The sequence below is a fragment of the Leptinotarsa decemlineata genome, unplaced genomic scaffold, assembly GCF_025532065.1.
Source record: "Leptinotarsa decemlineata unplaced genomic scaffold, Ldec_3_MD MMD2_tig00000199_RagTag_RagTag, whole genome shotgun sequence".
Taxonomy (NCBI): Eukaryota; Metazoa; Arthropoda; class Insecta; order Coleoptera; family Chrysomelidae; genus Leptinotarsa; species Leptinotarsa decemlineata.
The window spans coordinates 2,297,372-2,320,029 of record NW_027412544.1 but is presented as its reverse complement, the minus strand read 5'-3'; the positions used below and the strand labels follow the sequence as shown (position 1 = coordinate 2,320,029).

General features: G+C 34.5%; 2 protein-coding genes across 6 annotated transcripts in view; one reads left to right on the top strand and one right to left on the bottom strand.

Moving 5' to 3' along the window:
• LOC111505101 (1-phosphatidylinositol 4,5-bisphosphate phosphodiesterase epsilon-1) overlaps positions 1 to 22,658 on the bottom strand; it is a 702,515-nt gene that overhangs the window by 29,406 nt on the left and 650,451 nt on the right. For all 5 annotated transcript variants that reach the window (XM_074172786.1, XM_074172785.1, XM_074172787.1 and 2 more), the window contains 6 exons: positions 11,545 to 11,742; positions 6,709 to 6,862; positions 4,951 to 5,088; positions 4,523 to 4,707; positions 545 to 661; positions 355 to 488 (listed from right to left, as the gene is read on the bottom strand). In XM_074172786.1, coding sequence (XP_074028887.1) covers positions 355 to 488; positions 545 to 661; positions 4,523 to 4,707; positions 4,951 to 5,088; positions 6,709 to 6,862; positions 11,545 to 11,742 — 926 coding nt within the window. The remainder of the gene's footprint in view (positions 1 to 354; positions 489 to 544; positions 662 to 4,522; positions 4,708 to 4,950; positions 5,089 to 6,708; positions 6,863 to 11,544; positions 11,743 to 22,658) is intronic.
• LOC111505102 (uncharacterized) lies at positions 15,549 to 22,646 on the top strand. Its single transcript, XM_023159858.2, has 2 exons — positions 15,549 to 15,967; positions 22,295 to 22,646. The coding sequence occupies exons 1-2, from the start codon at positions 15,674 to 15,676 to the stop codon at positions 22,529 to 22,531; spliced, it is 531 nt and encodes a 176-aa protein (XP_023015626.2). The 5' UTR covers positions 15,549 to 15,673; the 3' UTR covers positions 22,532 to 22,646.

The window sequence follows — 22,658 nt, the reverse complement described above, 5'->3', positions numbered from 1 at the left end:
TTTTCGGTACTGGGTATCACACGTTGAAAATTAGGACCGCAGCCTTAATTTAAGTAATACAAGACTTCTGATAGTCGCTCAAAGAGGAGCGACTATTTTGCACTTTTCAACACTAGGACTGCAACACTCTTCTTAACGCTCGTTTCACCAACCAAGTTGGCGTCTGTTGAAGACAACGTATTTGCACATAAACAATATTGTGAAATGAAACGCAATAAAAAATCGAAGCGAATTTTAACTGAAATTTAGGTTTCTCTCAACATTTGAAAAACATCAGAATTTTAATAATACTAATGAACATTCATTTATTTTCAAGAAACTACAATCGTTTATATAATTCAAGTGGTTACTTACCGAATCTTTGTGGTTTCTTTGGTTGATCGACTTTGGATTTCACACCGTTAATCTTACTTGTATTCACAGCCATACTTCTATAAGATATTGCCAATTGTTCGAATAGATCTCTCAAATCTTTTCGAATCAATAAACTGAAAAAAAAAAGATAGTCAATAAATTAGAAAATTGGAATTGAAAACAGTCTTACCTAAAGGAACGAAAAAGCGTTACGAAATCTATGAAATCTAGTTGAGTATCGTACAGGATTGAGCCGACTCGTGGATGCCTGCCATGCCATAGGTGCTCTGTTGAGCCGTGTCTGTCCCTGAATAAATAAAGGATTATTCAATTATTCAATTGTTTTTTGATTTGACTATAAGATGATCCCAGAGCTCAAAAGCGATGTATCATCCAATACTAGATTCACTACCATGGGTCTCATAAGTGATATTAGACTGAGTTATGAAGGCAACGTTTCAATTGTATCCTTTTCAACACAAACAACTGAGAGAAATTTCAAAGACGACACCTATGGGATCCTCAAGAACCTCATGCAAAGCCAAGTTGCTTTGAATTGACTGCAACAGCTTCCATTGCAAACATGCAACCAGATGAAAAAACAAAATGTAGTATCATCTAGTTGCTTACTTGCAGTGAAAGCTGCAAAGAAAGTGATTTCCCATTTGTTGGTCGATATTGAAGCTCGGCTTTGTTGGGATCGCTGTTGGGATTTTCGGATATTCGTTCTTAATATATTTTCTGGAAAATAAACTGTATATTGCGTTTTTTCTTCACATTGTTTATTAATGGATTTTGAACGGAAATTAATACAGCTAACGTCATCTACCAGTCAGAGTCTAACCAATAAATCATTTTTTTATATGTCGATGATTCCTGTTACAAGGATGTGACAGGGTGAAACTGATTTTTAACAGTGTACTGTCTTTTTCTGAAATTTTACAAGGTGACTGATGACTAGATGAGATCAAAAACCTCAACACAGAACTGCAAAGTAGGAGATCCAGAGAAGGAGTACATGTACCAAGCCACAAACTATCCTAGGAGGTTTCTGGAAACAGGGAAAATTCAGGTGAGCATTGAAATCATATATCCAGTGTATGCTTCAATTCTAACTGAGAATTTCCTGTTCCTGCTAGGCAGCTATGACAAGTGTTGTTTTTAAAATTTAGGTAACTTTCATTGAGAGAATGTTGAATTTTACGTTTAATTATTGTTATCAGTCTTTTTTAGTACATGTCAGGCCAGGTACCGTACGGCAAATTGTACACAATTATGAGTAGTTTGAGAAATAATTATATCGATGCAGTATTTTGAGTTATTCAATTCAGAATTTGAGTGAACAAGCTTTTGTTCATTCATACTGAGCAATGAATTATTAAATGAATTTTAGGGTTGACACGTGTTAATTACATGTAAGGCTAGCTTAGTAATGATGAGTACTACTTACATGTAGTACATTAAGTACAGCTACCGGACTGAGTCATGGCCGGTGGGAGAAATCGTATCTGTGCAAAGTTTGGGTCGGTGTATGACAAAGAAAGGATTAGGAAAAAAGGAATAGAAAATTTTGATAGCAATTTTACGCAGTACGGCTCGAATAATCTAACAATCTGATAACATATTTCTACACATCTAATGCATATCTTGAGGGAGGGGCTTCTCACCGGCAGCTGTATTATCAATGATTTTTTCATCAGTTCGGACTTCCTTTGTCTGATATAATATAAATCGATTTGAAATCCCCGAAAAAAATTAAAAAGATTAATCGAAAATAACAATTTTATTAAACAAAAAACTGAAATTACAAATAAATAACATACAAGCAACAACAAAAAAAATAAAAATTGAAATATTAATAAAAGCTGAAAATTAAAAAATATTATTAACAAAAAATGAAAAAATAAAAATTAAAGCCGTCACAATCAGTTCTTGTCCTTCCCGACATTAGAGGATTGTCGGACAGGATGAGAAGAACTGGGTCCAAGTACAACATCAGAACCTGCTTCGAATCTGGAAACACCATCCAAACCAGCCTCACGAAAACCAGACCACCAAATGCGGAATGCGTTCCAGGAATTTCCATCTATTACGTTTTTTTTGTATATATTTCCAATATATATTGGGATATATATGAAATTAAGCTCGTTCTCCGCGTATTCTCCTTGCTAACTGAATGTCTTTGAGCATAATGGTAACGCGCTTGGCGTGAATGGCGCACAAATTCGTATCTTCGAAGAGTCCTACCAAATACGCCTCGCTAGCTTCTTGCAAAGCCATGACGGCTGAACTTTGGAATCGTAAATCGGTTTTGAAATCTTGAGCGATTTCTCGAACTAAACGTTGAAAGGGTAATTTCCTAATCCATCTATTCCCTCTTCCCTCTCTCCGCTTCATTGGTTTTAGCGGGAGATGTCCGTTTGGCGGAAGTTGGTCGTTTTTCGCTTGATTAGAGGTTTCCATATGTTACGTATCTCTATGCTAGCTTGACTAAATGCGTTGTTGGACAACATATACGCCGCTTCTTTGAATTCTCTCCTAAACCAATGTTTCCCTTTGTGGATGATTTCAGCTTGAGCCCACTTGATGTTATGTTGATGAGTCCAAACATGCTCTGCTATTCAGGATTTGCTGGTTTATCCTCGCTGTGTGTGTTTCTTGTGCTCAGCAATGCGAACTTTCAATGGCGGAGAATGATGCATCGGTGAAACTAAGAGGCCATTGAAAGTTCGCATTGCTGAGCACTAGAAACACACACAGCGAGGAGAAACCAGCAAATCCGGAATAGCAGAGCATGTTTGGACTTATTAACATAACATCAAGTGGGCTCAATCTAAAATCATCCACAAAGAGGAACATTGGTTTAGGAGAAAATTCAAAGAAGCCGCGTATATGTTGTACAACAACGCATTTAGTCAAGCTAGCGTAGAGATACGCTAGATCAAGCGAAAAACTACCAACTCCCGCCAAACGGTCATCTCCCGCTAAAACCAGTGAAGCGGAGAGAGGGAAGAGGGGATACGAGAAAGTACTCGAATGACCTATATATAGTCAGATGTCAGAGGAATAAGTCCAGTTATCACCCGAAGACGATTGTGGATACTAACAATCGAAACGTCGTGACGTAACTTGGTTTGGAATCTTTCAATTTTTATTTTTTATTTTTTAATGTTTTGTTAATAATATTTTTTAATTTTCAGCTTTTAATAATATTTTAATTTTTATTTTTTTGGTTGTTGCTTGTATGTTTTTTATTTGTTATTTCAGTTTTTTGTTTAATAAAATTGTTATTTACGATTAATCTTTTTAATTTTTTTTCAGGGATTTCAAATCAATTTATATTATATTACACAATGGAAGTCGGAACTGATGAAATACACAACGAAACATTGTCAACCACCTTCAAACAAACGATCAATAATTTTTATAGCACACGCCCGAAGATGACCGTTACAGATACTTTTATACCTTGTGTTACATTTATTGCAATTTTATTAGGAATCTAATGTTTTTAACATAGGACAGATTACTCGCTAATAATCTGGCTTTATATATATGGAAGAAATGTTTAAATCAGTTGAGTAGTTTATGAGTATATCAGTTACGAACGAAAAAATATTTTCTCCTCATAAGTTTAAAAAAATGAATAAAACTAATATTCTCTGTATATATAATATTAGTTTAGCAGGTAGTTGAAATATAATAACGTACGTAAGAATTACGCTTCACCAGAAGAAATTATATCATAGAATCTGTATTAAGCAAAAAATTTTAGAAAAATTGCTACAATTGCTTCATTTATTTTCGTTCAGTGACGAAAGTTCAGTTTCAAAAAATCTTTTTCCATTTTCCGAATTGATTTTTTTAATAACCGATCCTATTCGAAGAAACAATAAAAAATAATACTTCCATTTGTTGACTCATTAAAGGAAGAATAATTGGAAGAAAATAGATACTTGAAATATTGAAATTTATAAAAATATTCAACTGTTCTGTTACTGAAATCGAATATTCTTCATAATTATTTCATGGAAAGGGCTTGCTATAGCTACTGGGTTATGACTTATTATACCGGACACCCTATTTTGGAAATAACTTTTCATTCGGATGATAATCAATTTGACAACCGTTGAATTCATGGTTATGATAAGGTAATTACAACTCTTACCTGTCGAATTTTGGTTGTGAGCAGTTATAGGCGAGCTGTCCCAGACTGTGATGTCTATAAACGTCATGCTGATGTTCAGCAAATGTTGTCGGGGTCGATTGCCGATGATGTGTGGGATTTCTCCAATAACTACTTTCCATGCACATAGTCGTTGGTTCTACGAATTGGGAACGCAAACTCCGGTCCTTGAAATCAACACAAAAAAACTTGTAGAAGTTTGAGAAAAGTTGTTCAATACACTCACATCACTGAAAATGAACTTCTTGGATGTTCAGAAAGATGTTACTAACACAGATTATATGTGAATACGCACAATTATTGAAAGTTCTATGATGAAAGTTCGTGATATGATAAACAGCTAGTTTATCTGATGACTAATTATATGAAGTTGAATATTCGATTAGCCCTCTTATAAATTTTTCACTAACCTTGAATGTTTGGTTACTCAAAAGTTGTTTTTTCTTGATTTTCATTGATACTTCTCTCCTCAATGCTCCTGAGGATTCACCAGCTGGTCCGCCAGAACTCGTCACGCCAGCAAGAGACCAATCTCTTCCACCGAAAGACTGAAATTCATATGAATGGTAATCATTTCATTCAATCGACAAAAGACTGATTTCATAACTTTTTCGCAGAAAAATATGTTATATTCTCTTAGATAATATAACAGAATATTGATATAATTATTTTGTTCAAGGGTTGATTCAACACATATACAGTGATTTCTAGATATAATTGTCTTGCTATATATTTCTTGATGCGGAACCTTGTCTTCTGGTATGCAGTTCAATCGTTCACAGTATTCTTGATATCTTCTTGATATTTGCACATCCCCCTCTCTCTAATGGTCAATCTGCTACTGTCCTTTTGTACAAGTTTTGAGATCGATCCTCTGTTCTTGAAGCACAGAGGATCGAAAGAAAAGTCAAATATTATTTCTATAAGACAAAATAAAGATTTCTCCGTCACAACTTTTCCATTCATATGTCCTTTTACTTTTGTTGAGATCAACGGATATACTTTTGTTCATTTCTAAAAGGTGTCATCAAGCTGACGATTATTCCACTTTGGATCCTTAGTAAGAGTTATCTAGATCCAATATGGTCTGCAGTTGGTCATAATGGTCTGAAACTTGATATAATCAACAACTGTCATCAGTTTATTGCCTATTCTCTATTGAATCCGCTTCAATCTCCTTCATTGAAGACCCTTCAGTAAGAGTTATCTAGATCCAGTCTGATCTGCAGTTGGTCATAACCAATTGAAACTCAAGATAATCTACAACTGTTGTCATTTTATTGTCTATTCTCTATTGAACCCGCTTCAATTTCCTTCATCGGATTCTCTGTACAATAATGAGTTTCCTATTAATTAAGACTTTCATTATCACTTAGTTGGGACTATAATTATTATTCATTACCCCAAGCTTAAAATATCTTACAACTCTACCTCGTATCTGTATAAAAACCTCAGAATCCACTGATTCTGATTTTTTAAATTACAAACTGTTTGTCCGTTGAAGTTGCAGTTCTAAATCCTCCGCCAAAATTTACAATGATGTTTTCAGTTTTCAAATAGTTGTGCCGATAAAATAAACATTACCTCTTTATGATGAATGACATGTACAGTGTATTCCAATCGAAACGAACCACCCTTAAGTCATCTGATATTGATAATGTAAGAAAATTGTGAAATACGTCAACTTCAATTTTCTGGGGGACACATTATTACGTAATTATCAACCTCTGGCCATCAACCCCCCTCCAAATAATAATCCACTTGACGGAACCTTCAAATAGGAATAATATTTGACTGATACCTTCCTTGAAAGATCTTTCAAGTCTGTGTCCACCTCGTGAAATATGAAAATATCATTTTGAAATAACCATCATATATTTTTTTTTCTGATTGATTCGGCCGTTACTTGATGAAGATCCATTGTAAATTCAAAAACCTACACCTCACGATTTGATCTCCACAAAATATATTATTTTGGTATGTACTTATGGTATGGCATGTAATATTTCACCGTGAAATTATATCACGTCCTAGTCTGAAATTGAATGGAAACTAAAGAGTGGTTCGTTTTAATTTTATCGAACTATACACTTTTAATAATTAGAGTGATAAAATAATTAATCGATATTTTGAGCGATGAAAATATTATTCAATTCGTATGTGCTCACCCGGATTGCATCCGCAGCCAATGGACCGCAACAGTAACCATCTTCATGGTATAGCTGCATATATTGTTCTCTTAACCATAACAGTCTTCTATCACAGAGTGCTTGTTGTCTTGATAAACCACGGATTAACCAATTTAATCCATTAAACCATACCCTGAAATGAGGTAAAATTATAAAATAGGCATCTCTTGTCTCATTTTTAGGTGTTTTTCCAACATGATACATAAAAATGAGATACAGGGAGCATCTCTACAGATTAAACACTTCTTCATTGAATTCAATTCTTATTAAAGAATTCTACCTGTATGAATTCTCGCTAGCTAAAAATCGGGTGCACTGCGCCAATTCATCGTTTTCTCACAAATATAAGTAACTACTCTTCAAATTTCACTCTTGAAATTTCAATATTTCCAAATTCTCTGTTTATTTTATAGTTTGATATAACATATAACATAGGGTGTAACTGAATAAGTGTAAAACATTTAAGGAGGTTATTCCTCATTGAAAAAAAGATTTCATATGAATTTCATATGAAGAAGCATTGGAGCATCCCTTGTTAAGATACAGCCCCTTAAAGGGGGTACATAAAATTTGTATAACAATTTTTTTCACAAGCCCTGAAAAAGTTACAATATTCAAATTAACCTGACGTTTTGTACTACCAAAAAGACACTTAGGCAGAAATTTATTTGGTTTACTCCATGGTTGTAAGGGGTGGAAAACGCAACCCCTAAAATTCATTTCCAATGTAACTTTTTGTCTTATTATTTGTTCACAATTTGAATTTCCGATAGCCTGTTTCATTCTAAACAAAAAATGTCTCTTGGGTTTTTTGCCCAAAATAAACTAGTTCGCAGCAAAAAATTATTTTACGAACAACTACAGAGATACATTGTCATAAATGCGAACTGGATTTATTGTTAATTTGTTCTTAGTACCTGCATTAAACGATTAAAGGGTGATAAACAAAACTAATTTATTAATAACAAAACACTCAACATGTAGAAATAATAGTAAATGTTCAATATGTCTACCTTAAGACATTAGGCATGCGTCTAGACATCGGCGCATTGAGCCACGTATTCTTTCAAATATTCCTGGAGTCTCTCTGATTACCCTGCACGCATCGATGATGCGGTTTCTTAAGTCCTCTACATCGCGAACAGGAGTACGATAAACCAAATGCTGTAAATGGCCCCAAATAGAGAAATCGAGAGGATTGAGATCCGGGAATCGAGCGGGCCAGTTCTGTGGTCCTCCTCGACCTATCCACTGATTTTCATATGTTTCAGTTGAATGCTGACGTGCTACTTGACTATAATGTGCGGGAGCCCCGTCATGCATAAAAAACATATCCTTTCTGACGCCCGAAGGAACTTCCTCCAGCAGTACTGGATGCACTTCTCCTAAAAATTGAACGTATGCCTCACCATTTAATCAAGGAGGTAGAAAGTGAGGCCCATTTGAATCATCCCCAATAACTCCGAGGCACACGTTAAGAGGAAACTGTTCTTGTTGGTTAGTTTCGACAATAGCGTGAGGGTTCTCATCCCATATGTGGTAATTATGAAAATTAATAATCTTGTCCCGAGAAAAACTACATTCGTCTGTGAGTTCTGTCGTCTTCAGAAAGTCACAATCTCTTCTAATCATTTCCAGCATCCAATTGCAAAATTCAAGACGGTTCGGAAAGTCTTGCGGTAACAGTGCCTGTACTCGTTGCAGATGGTAAGTGTATAAGAGTTGTTTCTTTAAAAGTCGAAATTCCGTCATATGATCAACATTTAGCTGGAAAGCAATCTTTCTAGTTTTGGTAGTGGGTTGTTCTTCAATCAAATTAAGTACTGCTTCCTCAAGCTGTGGTGTTCGTACTTCTCGATGGCGAACGCAATCCTGCTTTCCTTTGTCAAATGAACCATATTCTCGTAATCGTTGATGAAGTCGAGCAAATATTCTATGTGAAGGATGCTGACGTTGAGGATACATATCAGCATATCTTCTAGAAGCTTCTAATCCATTCCCCTGCGACAGACCGTAAACGTAATGCATGTCAGCCATTTCCTCATTTGTTTATTCCATTTTAATAACAAGTGAATTATTAAAGTAACAAATTAAGAACAGAACAACACACAATTAGTATCAATTCAATTTCGAAAATTCACAAACTTACAGCGTCATACCGATTAAATTGTCACTATCGCTAATAGCGACCTACTAGATAGACTAGTTCCGTATTTTCGCATTTATGACGATGTATCTCTGTAGTTGTTCCTAAAATAATTTTTTGCTGCGAACTGGTTTATTTTGGGCAAAAAACCCAAGAGACGTTTTTTGTTTAGAAGAAAACAAGCTATCGGAAATAAAATTTCAAATGGTAAACAAATGATAAGACAAAAAGTTACATTGGAAATAAATTTTAGGGGTTGCTTTTCCACCCCTTACAACCATGGGGTAAACCAAATAAATTACTGGCTAAGTGTCTTTTTGGTAGTACAAAACGTCAGGTAAATTCAATATTGTAACTTTTTTATTGTTTGTGAAAAAAATTGTTATACAAATTTTATGTACCTCCTTTAAGGGCTATATCATTCATTGGGATGCCCCAATGAAATTTCTTTATATGAAAGATCCTCTCTTTTTTTGATGAGGAATCACTTCCTTGAATGCTTTACACTCATTTAGTTACTCCCTGTATATGTGAATTTGCTTTACTGTTAGCCTTCTACATTTGTCCAGCTATGAATTCTGCACAAGTGCGGCAAGCCAGTTTGATTTTGAAATTTGAGAGTAGGGGAGACATCATTCCACCAAGGACTCCGATAATCAGAAAACCCATCCTTACCAGAGTGGTCTGGATAGAGTTTGCGGAGGGTGAAGAAAAAATCTCGATATTCCATTCATTAATTACTCCACTGCATTTATCTCACCCGAAGCTTAAAACTCCGCAACGAATATTGTCGTGTTCGAGGAGAACTACATTAGGCTCATTAACGTGTTCGAGTCCTAGGGTGGGAAATGAATAGTTATAATTACTCAGGCCCGATACATTCAGGAGGGCACGCTAGCATCATTAAACCTAAACTGGTTCATTCGATTGATGACCACACCGTGTGGTAAGTGATCATTGGGTCCGAGAATCGTGTGCCTTGAGCAATCGCAGTGAGCCAAGAATGACAGCCTTCTGCGTCTGTCCGGCCAAGATTTCTGCCTTAGTGCGATATGCCGGTATGATTTTAAGATTTTAGAGTAGAGAGGGCATCATTCCACCAAGAACTTTAATAATCCGTTTTTCCTCCTCTTTTCGGACGATACTCGTCTCGACAGGAGCTGAAAACTTCACGAAAAATATCGTCTTCCTCTGGTGGACGAGATAGACTACATAAGGCTTATTAGCCTATTTGAGCCTGAGGGTGGGGAACGAATAGTTCCAATAAATTCAGCACTTCTCGTTCCCCACAACGAATTCAATATCACCTGGAGCGTAAGGCAACGCAGATGTCTTGTCAATTCCGTTAGAGGGCCGTAGATGGTAATAAAGCACTCTTAGGGCCGCGTTTTATCGATGGATAAAGGCCGAAACCATATATGCTGGACATTCTGATAGCAAGGCATTAGGGTCTCGGACGCCTCGCAGCAGGCCCTGCACCTTGTGTCAGAAATTTCTGTACCCGTCACTTGACTACTGTAGACTACGTTGTTGAAGAGACCATCCTGACATGTCATGATGAACTCCTCAGTTTCCAATTTCAGCTCACCCATCCTGAGAAAAGCGAAAGTCAGGCGATTTGATAAGCCAAGGTCTACAATGTTATTGAAGAAGACCCCTTGCTTTGGCTTATCCTTGTGTTGCCGCAGAAGTAAGGTGGTCTTTGCGGCTTTTATATGAGCCTTTTGTTGAACGGGTTCCAAATCGGTGACAGAGTTGTGATCCAATTTCTGCTCTCTCATGGTCGCTGACCATGCAGACAAGAGGGTCCGAACTCCTGACGACTTTACAGGCTACATTCAGTACCATTCTGTGATGTAGATACTCTAAAACTCAATAAGTCCACGGCCTTCCTGTAGTCGGGGGAAGTATAACCGTGTAACGGACGATTTAGGATGCAAACTCCTATAGAGATGCATCATTTCTCGGGTCTCTCCGGCATCTAAATGGTGTAGTATGCTTCCATCTATAAGCTGCACATCCTTTCCGTAGTCCCCGCATTGTCTTCTTTTGAGATGGACCATTGCACATTTGTCTAACTCGAATTCCATAACGATAGCATGCGTGTACTCTTCCACCACCCTCAAGGACTGATGGAGATCCTTCTCTACAAAGACTTAAAGTTTAAGATCATCCATATAAAACAAATAGATGACCTTCTGCCTGAATATGTTCATCAATTTTGGAAATATTTAAGGTTCATCTCTGAAGAAAATTGACGATGCCATATTGACGAAATGGTTATGGCTTTCGCGGCCAAGGTTTTCAGTTTGACTTTTTTTCGGGTTTGAAGGCCGTGGATTTTTGGAATTTCTTTCTGACGTTTCGCGGCCGTCAAACCCAAAAAATAGTGACACGGTGCCATATTGATTACCGTAGTTGGATTGATATGAAATTCAGGTTCATTTTTCACTGGATGAGGTACTTACAAAAATATGTTTAAAGAAGGAACAGGAGGCGTGCAGAGGGTGGATCTACAAAAATCACATGGACGCAAGTCTGTACTGAATAACAAAAATATGTGTCAATTTATCCCCCCACTTGGGTTATTATTGTGTATTAGTCAAAGTCTTGGCAAGTTTTCACTAAAAGGCTTCGTAAACAAGATACATATTATTTAATTCCCTTACCTACATACTACAGGTGGACAAACTATGTACAAAAGCCTATTGTCGCTCAAACCATAACCATAAAGTATGGTTAGGGCACATTCGTTACCGGATTCGTGAATAAGACCATATCGCCTTGCCATGTTCGATAACTCAAACTCCTTTTCGGCATCCCTTCCTCCAAGATGGACTTCTTTTATGGCCATAAGATCGAGGAAACTGAAACAAAAGTAAAGTAAAGTATTGTAAAATAAAAACATTCAATGCAGGTATGAAACTCAATTTGAACGAGTCGATTGGCGGCTATCAAAAAAAAGAAACTGAAGAATTGTGACCCGACCAGGATTCACTAAGAGTGACAGAGCAAAGTTACATTTTCAATTAAGTCGTTCTTGGTGTTAGTTTTGAGAGGATGAGATTCGTTAACTAACATGAACCTTACAACTAGACTTTGTCTGAAGGATATTTTGTTTTATTTTGACTATTGAGAAAAGCATCAATAGTTTTTTTGAAAGACAAAACACAAGCACTACAGAAAAATCTTCAAGGCGTTCCAAGAGCGGAGATCAACTCCATTTGGAAAAACGTTCTCAGGAAGTTTATTCCACATAAATGCAGTTCTCCAAATGAAAGAGTTCTTGAACAGTGAAGTTCGAAGTGTAATTAGTCGAACCTCATAACGATGAGCAGCCAGAGTCGGTCGCGTATTTCTGATATGTACCGTGGTGTTTTGTCAGGAGTAGCCAAAATGATCCATTACTCACACCTTCATAACTCACTACCCCTCTAGACCAATCACCTAGACCAATCACCTCATACGACAAACTCAATCATACAATCGACAGTTCATTTTCAAATGTATAATTTTTATCGAAAAACAAGAAATAGAACATGGACGAATGTGCCCCACCAGAAATTTGTATGGTGGCCAAGAAATTGGTATTTCTCTAAAGGTCGTCATTCATTAAAGAAGAAAAGGAAATTGAAACTGAAATAGCTCTGTCACAATCAACTTCTAAGCAGTTTATTGGCGTAGTGGTTACAACTCTGTGGTAGTGTGCCGGAGATCATGGTTTCAATCTCGGATTGAGTGTTTGTTTTTAGCTTTCTTATAAACGACATCTATTAGTACTCATATCTGTTTTCTCTTGGTTAAACACAAATCTTTTGAACCCCCACGAATGAAAATAAACCTTTTAAAAATACTCTCACTATACACAAACCTATATGCCAAACCCCAATGATATGCACATGTCTAAAGTTAATAAGGTAACTAACATGATGGGACGAATATGTAGACCAGACTGTTGAAAGCAAATTATATTATTATCTTTTTGGGAAAGAAAGTTTTTGGCTTTCTACTACTCCATTTCGATACAAAAAAAATGAGGGAATCTTCCAAAGAAAGGAAGAAAGTAATCAATTTGAAAATAAGTAACTCTATACATGGATGTGCAAATCATGCAGAAGTAACTTTCAGACACAAACTGAAAGAAAGTCATCCTGAAACAGCTACTTTCATATAAACATTGAAATACACGAAAGAAAAAAATTCTTTCGAAACAAATACTTCGATATGAACACTGAATTATACAAAAGATACTTTTCTTCACTCAGTTCTACTTTAAATGAATGGTAACAAATTTTCCAAAAATTAATCACTCCAAAAAATATAACCTCTTCAATTCAAATTATTATCTTATCTCATAAATTCATCTTACAAATTCTACCAACTCAGAAATCTTAATAATAAAAAGCTATATATATATATATATATATATATATATATATATATATATATATATATATATATATATATATATATATATATATATATATATATATATATATATATGGCCAGAGGCATCTTCAGTGGAATTCTTTTTCAATCAGTGAAAGTGGGTAACATTTTTCAGTAATTAACAGCTGAAAGATAAATCAAAAAAACCAACCAACTCAGTTTGTATTTCAAACATTCGTTGTGGAATAAGATCAGATAAAGTATTCAAAAAAGGAGGTTACATACATACAGCTATGTAACCCTCTTTTCTTGAATACTTAACACTCAATTTAATATGTTTTTTTCAATTTATTTTCCAGCTGTTAATTATTGAAAAATGTTACTTCCACTGATTAAAAAAAAAATTTACTGAAGATGCCTCTGGCCAGTTTAATTGAAGTTATATATATATATATATATATATATATATATATATATATATATATATATATATATATATATATATATATATATATATATATATATATATATATATCAATATTGAATTAAAAATGGATTTGCAGATAATTAATAGAAGATATAAAGCTTTAAATCCTTTCTGTAGAATTCAATATTAAAATACTCAAAATAAAGGAAAATTAGTTGCATCAATCAATATATATATATATATATATATATATATATATATATATATATATATATATATATATTACAATGTAGGTTTTCACGTTGTGTACTACACAAGCACAGCGAAGCCAGCACAGGTACAGGTACAGAGTGGGCTAAATTGGACAATTCTAAAAAAAAACTTTTGTTTTTTAACTAGATAGATGAGAACCGATGGCTGTGTCTGAGGATCAAATTTTATGAAAACTTAATGGTGAAAACCGCATATCGATATCTATCATCGTTTCTGAGTCACAGCATGTTTTCCGAAAAGTTGCTGTAACTTTTTTCCTGTCAATTTCTTATATCTTTTTCCAAAGCACATTTTTACGTAAAATTCAATGGTGTAAAAACTTATTTTTGCAAATGGGATAATGAAATGGTTAATGATGGAAAACTATTTTTTTCAGTGTGACACCCTGTATATTCCTGCATATTTCAATAGAGCTTAAAATTACCTTTCCAAAAATGTAGAGCAAATGATGTTTTGCTAGAGTCATCTTTGAAATACAGAACTTTTAGGTTTTTCATGTAGACTTTGAAACGCACACTTTGATCAAGTAGGCCCACACACACTAAATCCAAATCTTCCTTAACTTCTCTACGATAGAATGCGGATTTTTTGTGCACAAATATAAGAATTGTAGCGATTGAAAATGCCAGCACTGCTGTCCAGATACCATTTAACAAAAATAACGCATTTAGTTACGACTTTCAAGAAAATCTCCTTGTCTGAGTTGATGAACTCTTTTGGTCCTGTATCGCTCGAATTTGTGTTTTTTCAAAATGCACCTAACGTTAGTTCTTGGTAGGCCTGTTGATTTAAACTGTCGCGTTGAGGTTTTGGGATTATCTTCAATAGCTCCTAAAACGACTATTTCTTCCAACTCCTTATCCCTACCTCAAATTGATCACCATCAATTAGGTTGTGTCGCAATCTTGCGAAAAAGTCTCTAAAACGTTGTCTTCTCCCTGGATACCTCTCAATATAGAAATTTCTTGATGCTTCTGCTTTTTTCCCGGTTTGTATAAAACAGACTATCACGTCCCATTTTTCATAATTCTCATACTCCATTGTGAAGTTTTTCATGAAATTTGACTTCAGAAACAGCCACCAGTTTTGATCTATCTAATTTGAAAACAAGAGTTTTCCTATAAAAGTGTCCAATTTGGTCCACTCTGTACAAGTGCAAAAAATGCCTTAAGAACTTCGTCTTCTTCACTGGCAAGCAATGAAAGCAATTTAGTTATGAAAAAAAAGCAACTAATTGATGCGTTCAAAAATTGATTCTTTTCTTATGAATGATTTGAATTTTAATTATCTATTTGGATTTGTACATGTCAATTGATGGTGTCTAACTTCAATTGACTTCAAGTACTCATATGAAATTCATATTTTTCACTGTATTTTGTAAAAAATATTCGGTCACTTCTGAGCCTGCAGCCTTTCGGTCCGGAGGCCCGTAGAATTTTGCCAGTTCTGCCACCATATAGTTCCGCCACTGCAAGTACAACCCGTAAACTTATAACTCCCCGTCACACTCAGTCTAATATTAAAATTACAAATTTTGAGTTTACTCACACCCACACGAAGTCAAAGAGAAAATCCATGTAAACCCCAGTCTATGAGTAATCCGCACGGCCATGCAAACAAAATCCGACGCGAAATTCTAACCCTAATTTATTTTCTCAAACAAGCTGAACCGGTGCACATTTGCGAGTTGGTGAATATTCGTTCATCCAATGGATTTGTCCAAAGAGTTAAACCAAATTGCGATAAACGGAAGAGAGGCTGAAATAAGAGCCAAGAAAATGTATGAAATGACCGAAAGAAAGTACGATTTGCAGAGGAAAATCAAAGACGCAAACACGATGCTGCAGGTTAAGAAAGAGAATTTGACAGATATTCGAAAAGAAACAGTCAGTCTTAGTTGTAAGTTATCGGTCGTAACAGCGAAAGAACAGATTGCAAAAGAGACTGTTCATGAATTGGTGCATCAAGTCGTTGCAGCTGAAAAAGAAACTGAAGATGCCCAGGTAAGAAAACAAACTTAGATCTTGAATAGGTGAACAGGGCAGGACTGAGGAAAATATAACTGAATTTTCGATTATCTTATTTTCCTTCACGATTTTTTTCAATTTGAAATCAGTATTTGATTTATTTCAATTAACGATCAGATATTTTATAGAGTTTCAAATAAAAATGACTACATTTCTGTTTTTTTTTATTTTCACGTATTCATAATATCAAAGACTCAATACGATAACTTAAATCTTGAATATATATTACACTATATTTTTCGATTCAGCTATGAATTAACATTCACATGTACTGTGTCTTCAAGAATACTTGGTAAATTTTCGTTATGTGGACACCAGGCGATTTTGAAAAAAATTTTGACTGTACTTACGTATTTTGATGCGTAGATTACGAATCCGAAAGAAAAAAGCGGCGCTCTCCCTTATTTAAAAAGTTACGGCCCTTCAAAGTTCAGAAAAGGGCAACTTTTCAGCCTTCTTTTTCACTAAATAAACTATTTAAAAACACAAGCATTTATTCACTAGGTCACCTTTACACCTTATTCCTGCTTCTTTATCACTTTTCACTTCAATAATCAACATTTTTCTTATAAAAATGTTAAAAAATGTACGGAGCTGCTTTTTGGTTACATATCACTGTATTTTACGTTTTTAAGGTTAATGACATGGTTGGTACGACTGATGCAGTCCATATTCCTGAAGTAATTCAAATGTTTTTTACGTTCATTCTTTAGATCGTAAATTGGTTTTTGGTGGTGTATTACGAATTTGAAATAGTAGGCGACGGCAAATACCAACCGCTTTTTTCTGAAATGTCACTAGTAACTAACCTAAAAATAGAATAATGTCACCAGGAGAAGCATTCGTTTTTTAATTTAGTTTTTTATAAGAAAAATGTTGATTATTGAAGTGAAAAGTGTTAAAGAAGGAGGAATAAGGTGTAAAGGTGACCTAGTGAATAAATGCTTGTGTTTTTAAATAGTTTATTTAGTGAAACAGAAGGCTGAAAAGTTGCCCTTTTCTGAACTTTGAAGGGCCGTAACTTTTTAAATAAGGGAGAGCGCCGCTTTTTTCTTTCGGATTCGTAATCTACGCATCAGAATACGTAAGTACAGTCAAAAAATTTTTCAAAATCGCCTGGTGTCCACATAACGAAAATTTACCGAATACTTTTGCCTACTCTTTGAAAATATCTTCATTATCAATTTGTCAAACGATTGTATTCGTAGTGAAAAGGATTGAATTTTCTTTGCTGTCAAGTGGTGGAAAGTACCGGGGAAAAGGTTAAGATTCACTAAAAAGTGAAACATCCTCGTTTTGTTGTAATGTGTTGAACAATTAGAAGTCTACAATAACTTTTATTGTCAGTTACCATTGATTTAAAGTTTTACTAGTTTGACCTATACATTCTTAATGTCGTTTATCACATGGGATACTGAAATTTTTACTTGATGTCATTATTAAATTTCACACTCATTGACACTTTCAATGTGGAGTATATATTTTGAATATTTTGATATTTTGCTTTGCAGTTTTGATATGAGATTCTTGTTTGAACACATTCACGATGTTAGACGATAATTCGTTGTTGTAATAATATGTTTTACTGTTATATTGATGAACTGTTATATTAAAGACTGATTCATCGAATAATTTATCCAGGAAATTATTTTCTTTTAATATTTTATACATTGCGCATGTAAATATTCCCCCTCCCTCTTCAACGGGGCAAGATATCAGATACGGACCAAATTTTTGTAAGAAAATAATTTTCAGTACTTTTTGATGAAAAAACAATAATGTGACGACGTCACTTTGCTCCGAGAGAGTGCCATCAACTTTTTTTCAGATGTAAAGGGGATTACTTTGATATTTCGTATAAAAAGTAGTTATTTCCAGTCTCTATTAATTGTGTCCAAGATAGGAATGAAGAACACGGGGATATCGGAAACGGTAAGTGAAACGGGGTCGATTGAATTAGAGAAAAGAAGCGCATTTAGGTGCCTAGTAATATGCCAATTAGAAAGTTTCAATATTGCGAGTAGTTTTGGAGATATCCGAGAAAAACCGAAATTGACAATTTCGTTTTTATTTTATCCTAGCCTTATTTTTGAAGGAAATGTAAAACAAATAGCACTTTGCAATGGCCACTTTTGAAGCACTACCCGATAACGTGAGCAGATTTTTTCTGCGACGTTTCGTCTTTTAGAAAACATCAACCTTGTATTTTTATATGGACTTAAACTAAAGTATACCCTGTATACGACTCCATTTTTCATTGTGAATTCAGAAACGTATCACACAATAGGATTTTATAATCATTTCTCGCGCAAAATGAAAAGTGATTACTTAACCTCTTCAATTTTTAGGTAGTACGCGCTGGAAAAAATTACATAATGCATAATGTTATGTTTTTTTTTGTCTAATGTGATTGTGAAGGAAAACAGTTTCAATAAATGCTTGATTGATTGATTGTTGTCATGAATATACCGTTGTTTGGTAGAATTTTTGGCATATTACCGTTTCTACTTTTACCTCGTTACCTGCATAATTTGTGTTGAAAAATGGAAAACGGCACCTTTCCGAATACTGAAAAATTTTATATGTTTCCATGTTACATTTTGTGCCAAAAAAAGTGTGTTGATGCTTAACGTGCGTACTCAAATAAGTATCCATAGAGGCGACAACCTGGTAAATCAATATTTAGACGTTTAGTTCCTAATTTAAAAGAATACGGATCTTTAAAAAAACCTGTGGTTACCCGACAAAAGCTATGAAGAAAGTCAGCGTGATGTGTTACAGGCCGTTGTTGAAAATTCTGAGATATCCACTCGCACCATTGAACATATTATTGGAGTAGCCAAATCTAACGCTCACTTCATTTTAAGAAAAAATAAATATCATCCATATGAATTTAGGAATTGTCATGGACTCAGACCAGGTGACGATGCAATGCGAACAACCTTTTGTAAATGGTAGGTACATTAAAAAATGCCAAGACGATGAAAATTTCCCTTTCACCAACAATGGCATTTTTAATAGGCGGAATGTTCATTATTGATCACAAAAAAATCCGTGTGTACACAATGTGTCCAGACACCAACATCGTTTCGATTTTAACATGTGGGTTGGGATTCTCGGTACGAATGTAATTGGGCCTTTTATCTATCAAAACAATTTAACAAAAGAGCGGTATGTAAATTTGTTAGTAAATGATTTGGAAGACGCTCTAGATAATTTGCCTTTAGCGGTCACTCACAGCTTCTAGTTTTAACAAGAAGGTGCTCCAGCACATAACGCTAGAATTGTTTGTGATTATTTCAACCGTCGCTTCCCAAGACAGTGGATTGGTACTCATAGTGATACATCCTAGCCTACAAGGTCTCCTGACCTAACCCCACTAGACTTTTTCTTTTGGGTATATTTCAAGAATCAAGTGTACCCTCATTATTTTAAAAAATTTGCTAAGACTGGTTACTTCATCCTTCAACAATATTGTTCCGAATATGTTAATTCAAGTTTTAAATTTGTCTGTGTGACGAGCGTAGTTGTGCTTAGAAAATAACGGCGGTTAAACACTTGTGTGTTTTTGCCTAATTCCTGTTATACATATTAGCTCCTTGTTTTTACATTATAATTACATTTTATAAACTGAAATTTTGATATTGCCACTCATCTTTGTATTCAACAGCGCAAAAATTCCGGCAAGTGGTAAGTTAAAATCCATTATAAATAATACTAATAAATTTACTTCATGTATCAAAATATGACATTTTTTCCAGCTCGTACTATCTAAAATTGAAGAAAATCAGGTTGGGTAATCACTTTTCATTTTGCGCGAGAAATTATAATGAAATCATATTGTGTAATGTGTTGTTGAATTTACAATAAAAAATGGAGTCGTATACAGGGTATACTTTAGTTTCGGTACATAAAAAAATACAAAGTTGATGATGTTTTCTAAAAGACGAAACGTTGCAGAAAAATTCTGCTCACGTTATCGTGTAGTGCTTAAAAAGTGGTCAGGAAAAGTACTATCTGTTTTACATTTTCTTTGAAAATAAAGCTAGGAGAAAATAAAAATGAAATTCTCAAATTTCGGTTTTTCTTGGATATCTCCACATAAATGCGCTACTTTTCTCTGATTCAATCGACCCCGTATCACTTACCGTTTCCGATATCTTCATGCCGTTCATTCTTATCTTGGACACAGTATATAAGATATGTCATGCTTTTGATTCTCATCTTGGACAGAGTGTACAATTTCCTTCACGAATTTGAATTACGATAACCGGTTTCGGAGTTACTGGTGTTTGAATTTGGGACTAGGCGTTTCGAAACTCCGTGACCCCATGTCAAATTGTTTGCAATGAAAGTTCAATGGAAGAATAATTGAATGAGTACTATCTTACTATCAAATAGCGATAGATAAGTGTCATCTTAGGAATCTAAATGTCATACGGAAATGGATACTGAAAATTATATTCAATAGAAAAAAAACTCATCCAACTGAGGCCTTATTTGAATGAGGCAGTGTATGTGATATTCGACAACTTTTTGTATGAGCCAACTGAGTGAAGTTAAAAAAGGAAACATCAAAATGGAACCAATCATTCACTCCTAAAATACTAGGAAAAAGGAAAACTCTTTAAATGCACCACGATGTGACAAAACAATAGGACAACATATCTGGGACCACGCTTATACCAAATATTACCAGGAGAAATAAAAAGTATCAACAGTTCTTTTATGTTCAAAAGAGAAGTAAAGAAATTTATTCTGAATACCAAAAGAACTTGTTTTTCTGACTTCAATAACCAAACTATTCCAAACAGCAATTTGACCTAAGCCTTTATTGAGTAGATGAAAATAACTATGTATTCTGTCTGTAACTACTGTTTCTGTTATTAGTTTCATTTATCATTTGTCTATTAATCGATTGATCACTCATTATTTTTCAATGAAATGTGAATGTAATGTAAAGTAATTATACACTCAATTCACAACATAGTCTCATCACGAACAATCTAAAGATTTCTATGGCTTCTGTGATTATCTGGTTTATTTTCGATAGCACTCCATGTAATTATATCAGTGTATGAGAAATTATATGTATGAGAAATTATATTATAATTTCATGGGAATAAAACGATTGCATTTCATTTGAACCTCATTTTCATTCAACTTATGCTTGAAAAATCATTTGCGCAAATATTCAAAATGTTCTCCTTGAAACCCGTGACACTAACATTGCTATACATTCACCTTCTTTTCATATATATTATTTTATTATTTTTACATTCATATGTGTACTGTTACTGAACTGCTACTCGTGTAAGTTATTCACAATGTAGTCAATAAAGTTTTCTTATTTTTATTCTTATTCTTTGCAATATCTCTGGGTATTGCTAACATTTCGGTATTCTGTCTCCGAGTTCCCGTATTATCCCAGGTTTCGTAACACTAACTTTCGATTTGATAGATATAACCCCATAGATAAAATCAAAATGAGTCAAATCTGGTGAAAAAAGAGGCCACTCCAACGGACTGCGTCAACCAATTCACAGTCCATGCCTGATCTAACCAATCCCTTACAGGCTTAAAATCTTGTTGGAAAATAACTGAATTTTCGAACTCATCCGGATTGTTGGACCTAATTTCTTGAATATGTGAGTAAATAAGGTCTTGAAGAATTTCCAAATATAAATCACCAGTCATATTTTCCTCTAGATATATGGGACCAACCATATATTTTTCCAATATTCCTGTCCAGAAATTTATTGTCACCAATATGGCACATATTGGCAATTGACATTTCTGTTTGAGAAAAAAGTACACTTTATTGCATTTTCGATTTGCAATCGAACGTTTGGACATTAACTTTTCTGTCATAGTCAAGTTAATATTGTCGTGGACTGCAGGAGGTTATTCACTACAGGCTCAACGATTTTTGTGTTTCTTGTCCGAGATAGAATTTCTTTCATTTGCTCTCGCAATACTTCCAATTTTTTGAAATGTTCCAACTAATTTCTTGAATTATCAAAAAAATGTTGCATTCAACACCCTTTCTGTCTTATGAAAACCATGGCCGGCGAATTCTCAGCGTTTGTTTTGTCAAAATCTCTCGACGCGTGAAATGAGATGAACATAATTTTGTACACATGTTGATAGATGAAACAAGAATTGTTTCCAAATTCAATGCATTAAGTATTTCCCAACGTTTTGTCAACATTACTGATTGAAATTTTCAGGTTTATATTTTTGATGAATATACCTACTATAGTTAATTGAATTAAAACAATACTCATCAGTTTGAAATTTCAGAAATCTTACTGGCAACAAATCAATGATTTCATACTAAGCTCTACCCAGTATTTAAAGAAACATTCTCGTCCGATGAAGAAAAAGGAAAGCAATCTTGAAATGATGAAAGATGCGAGAGAATTGAAATTACGATATTTGAAATTGGAGGGCGAGTTAGAAGCTTGTCGTTCTTTCGAAAAATATCAAATTAGGAAAATTGAGGAACTGAAATTATTGAAGGAGATGATGGAAATCTGAAAGCATTGTGTACGTTGAAAAATAAAAAATATAATTCCTGAAAAGTAGAGTAGATTTCTGAAATAGTTTCAGTTTGTTTCAATGATTCATGTTTTCAATAAATTTTCAACAGAAATTTCGTTGTGTT

Bases quoted from the DNA above. Each gene is read 5' to 3' on its own strand.
- LOC111505102 (XM_023159858.2), top strand. From the start codon at position 15,674: ATGGATTTGTCCAAAGAGTTAAACCAAATTGCGATAAACGGAAGAGAG. The intron at 15,968-22,294 runs GTAAGAAAACAA...TTGAAATTTCAG, and splicing joins AAGAAACTGAAGATGCCCAG to AAATCTTACTGGCAACAAAT.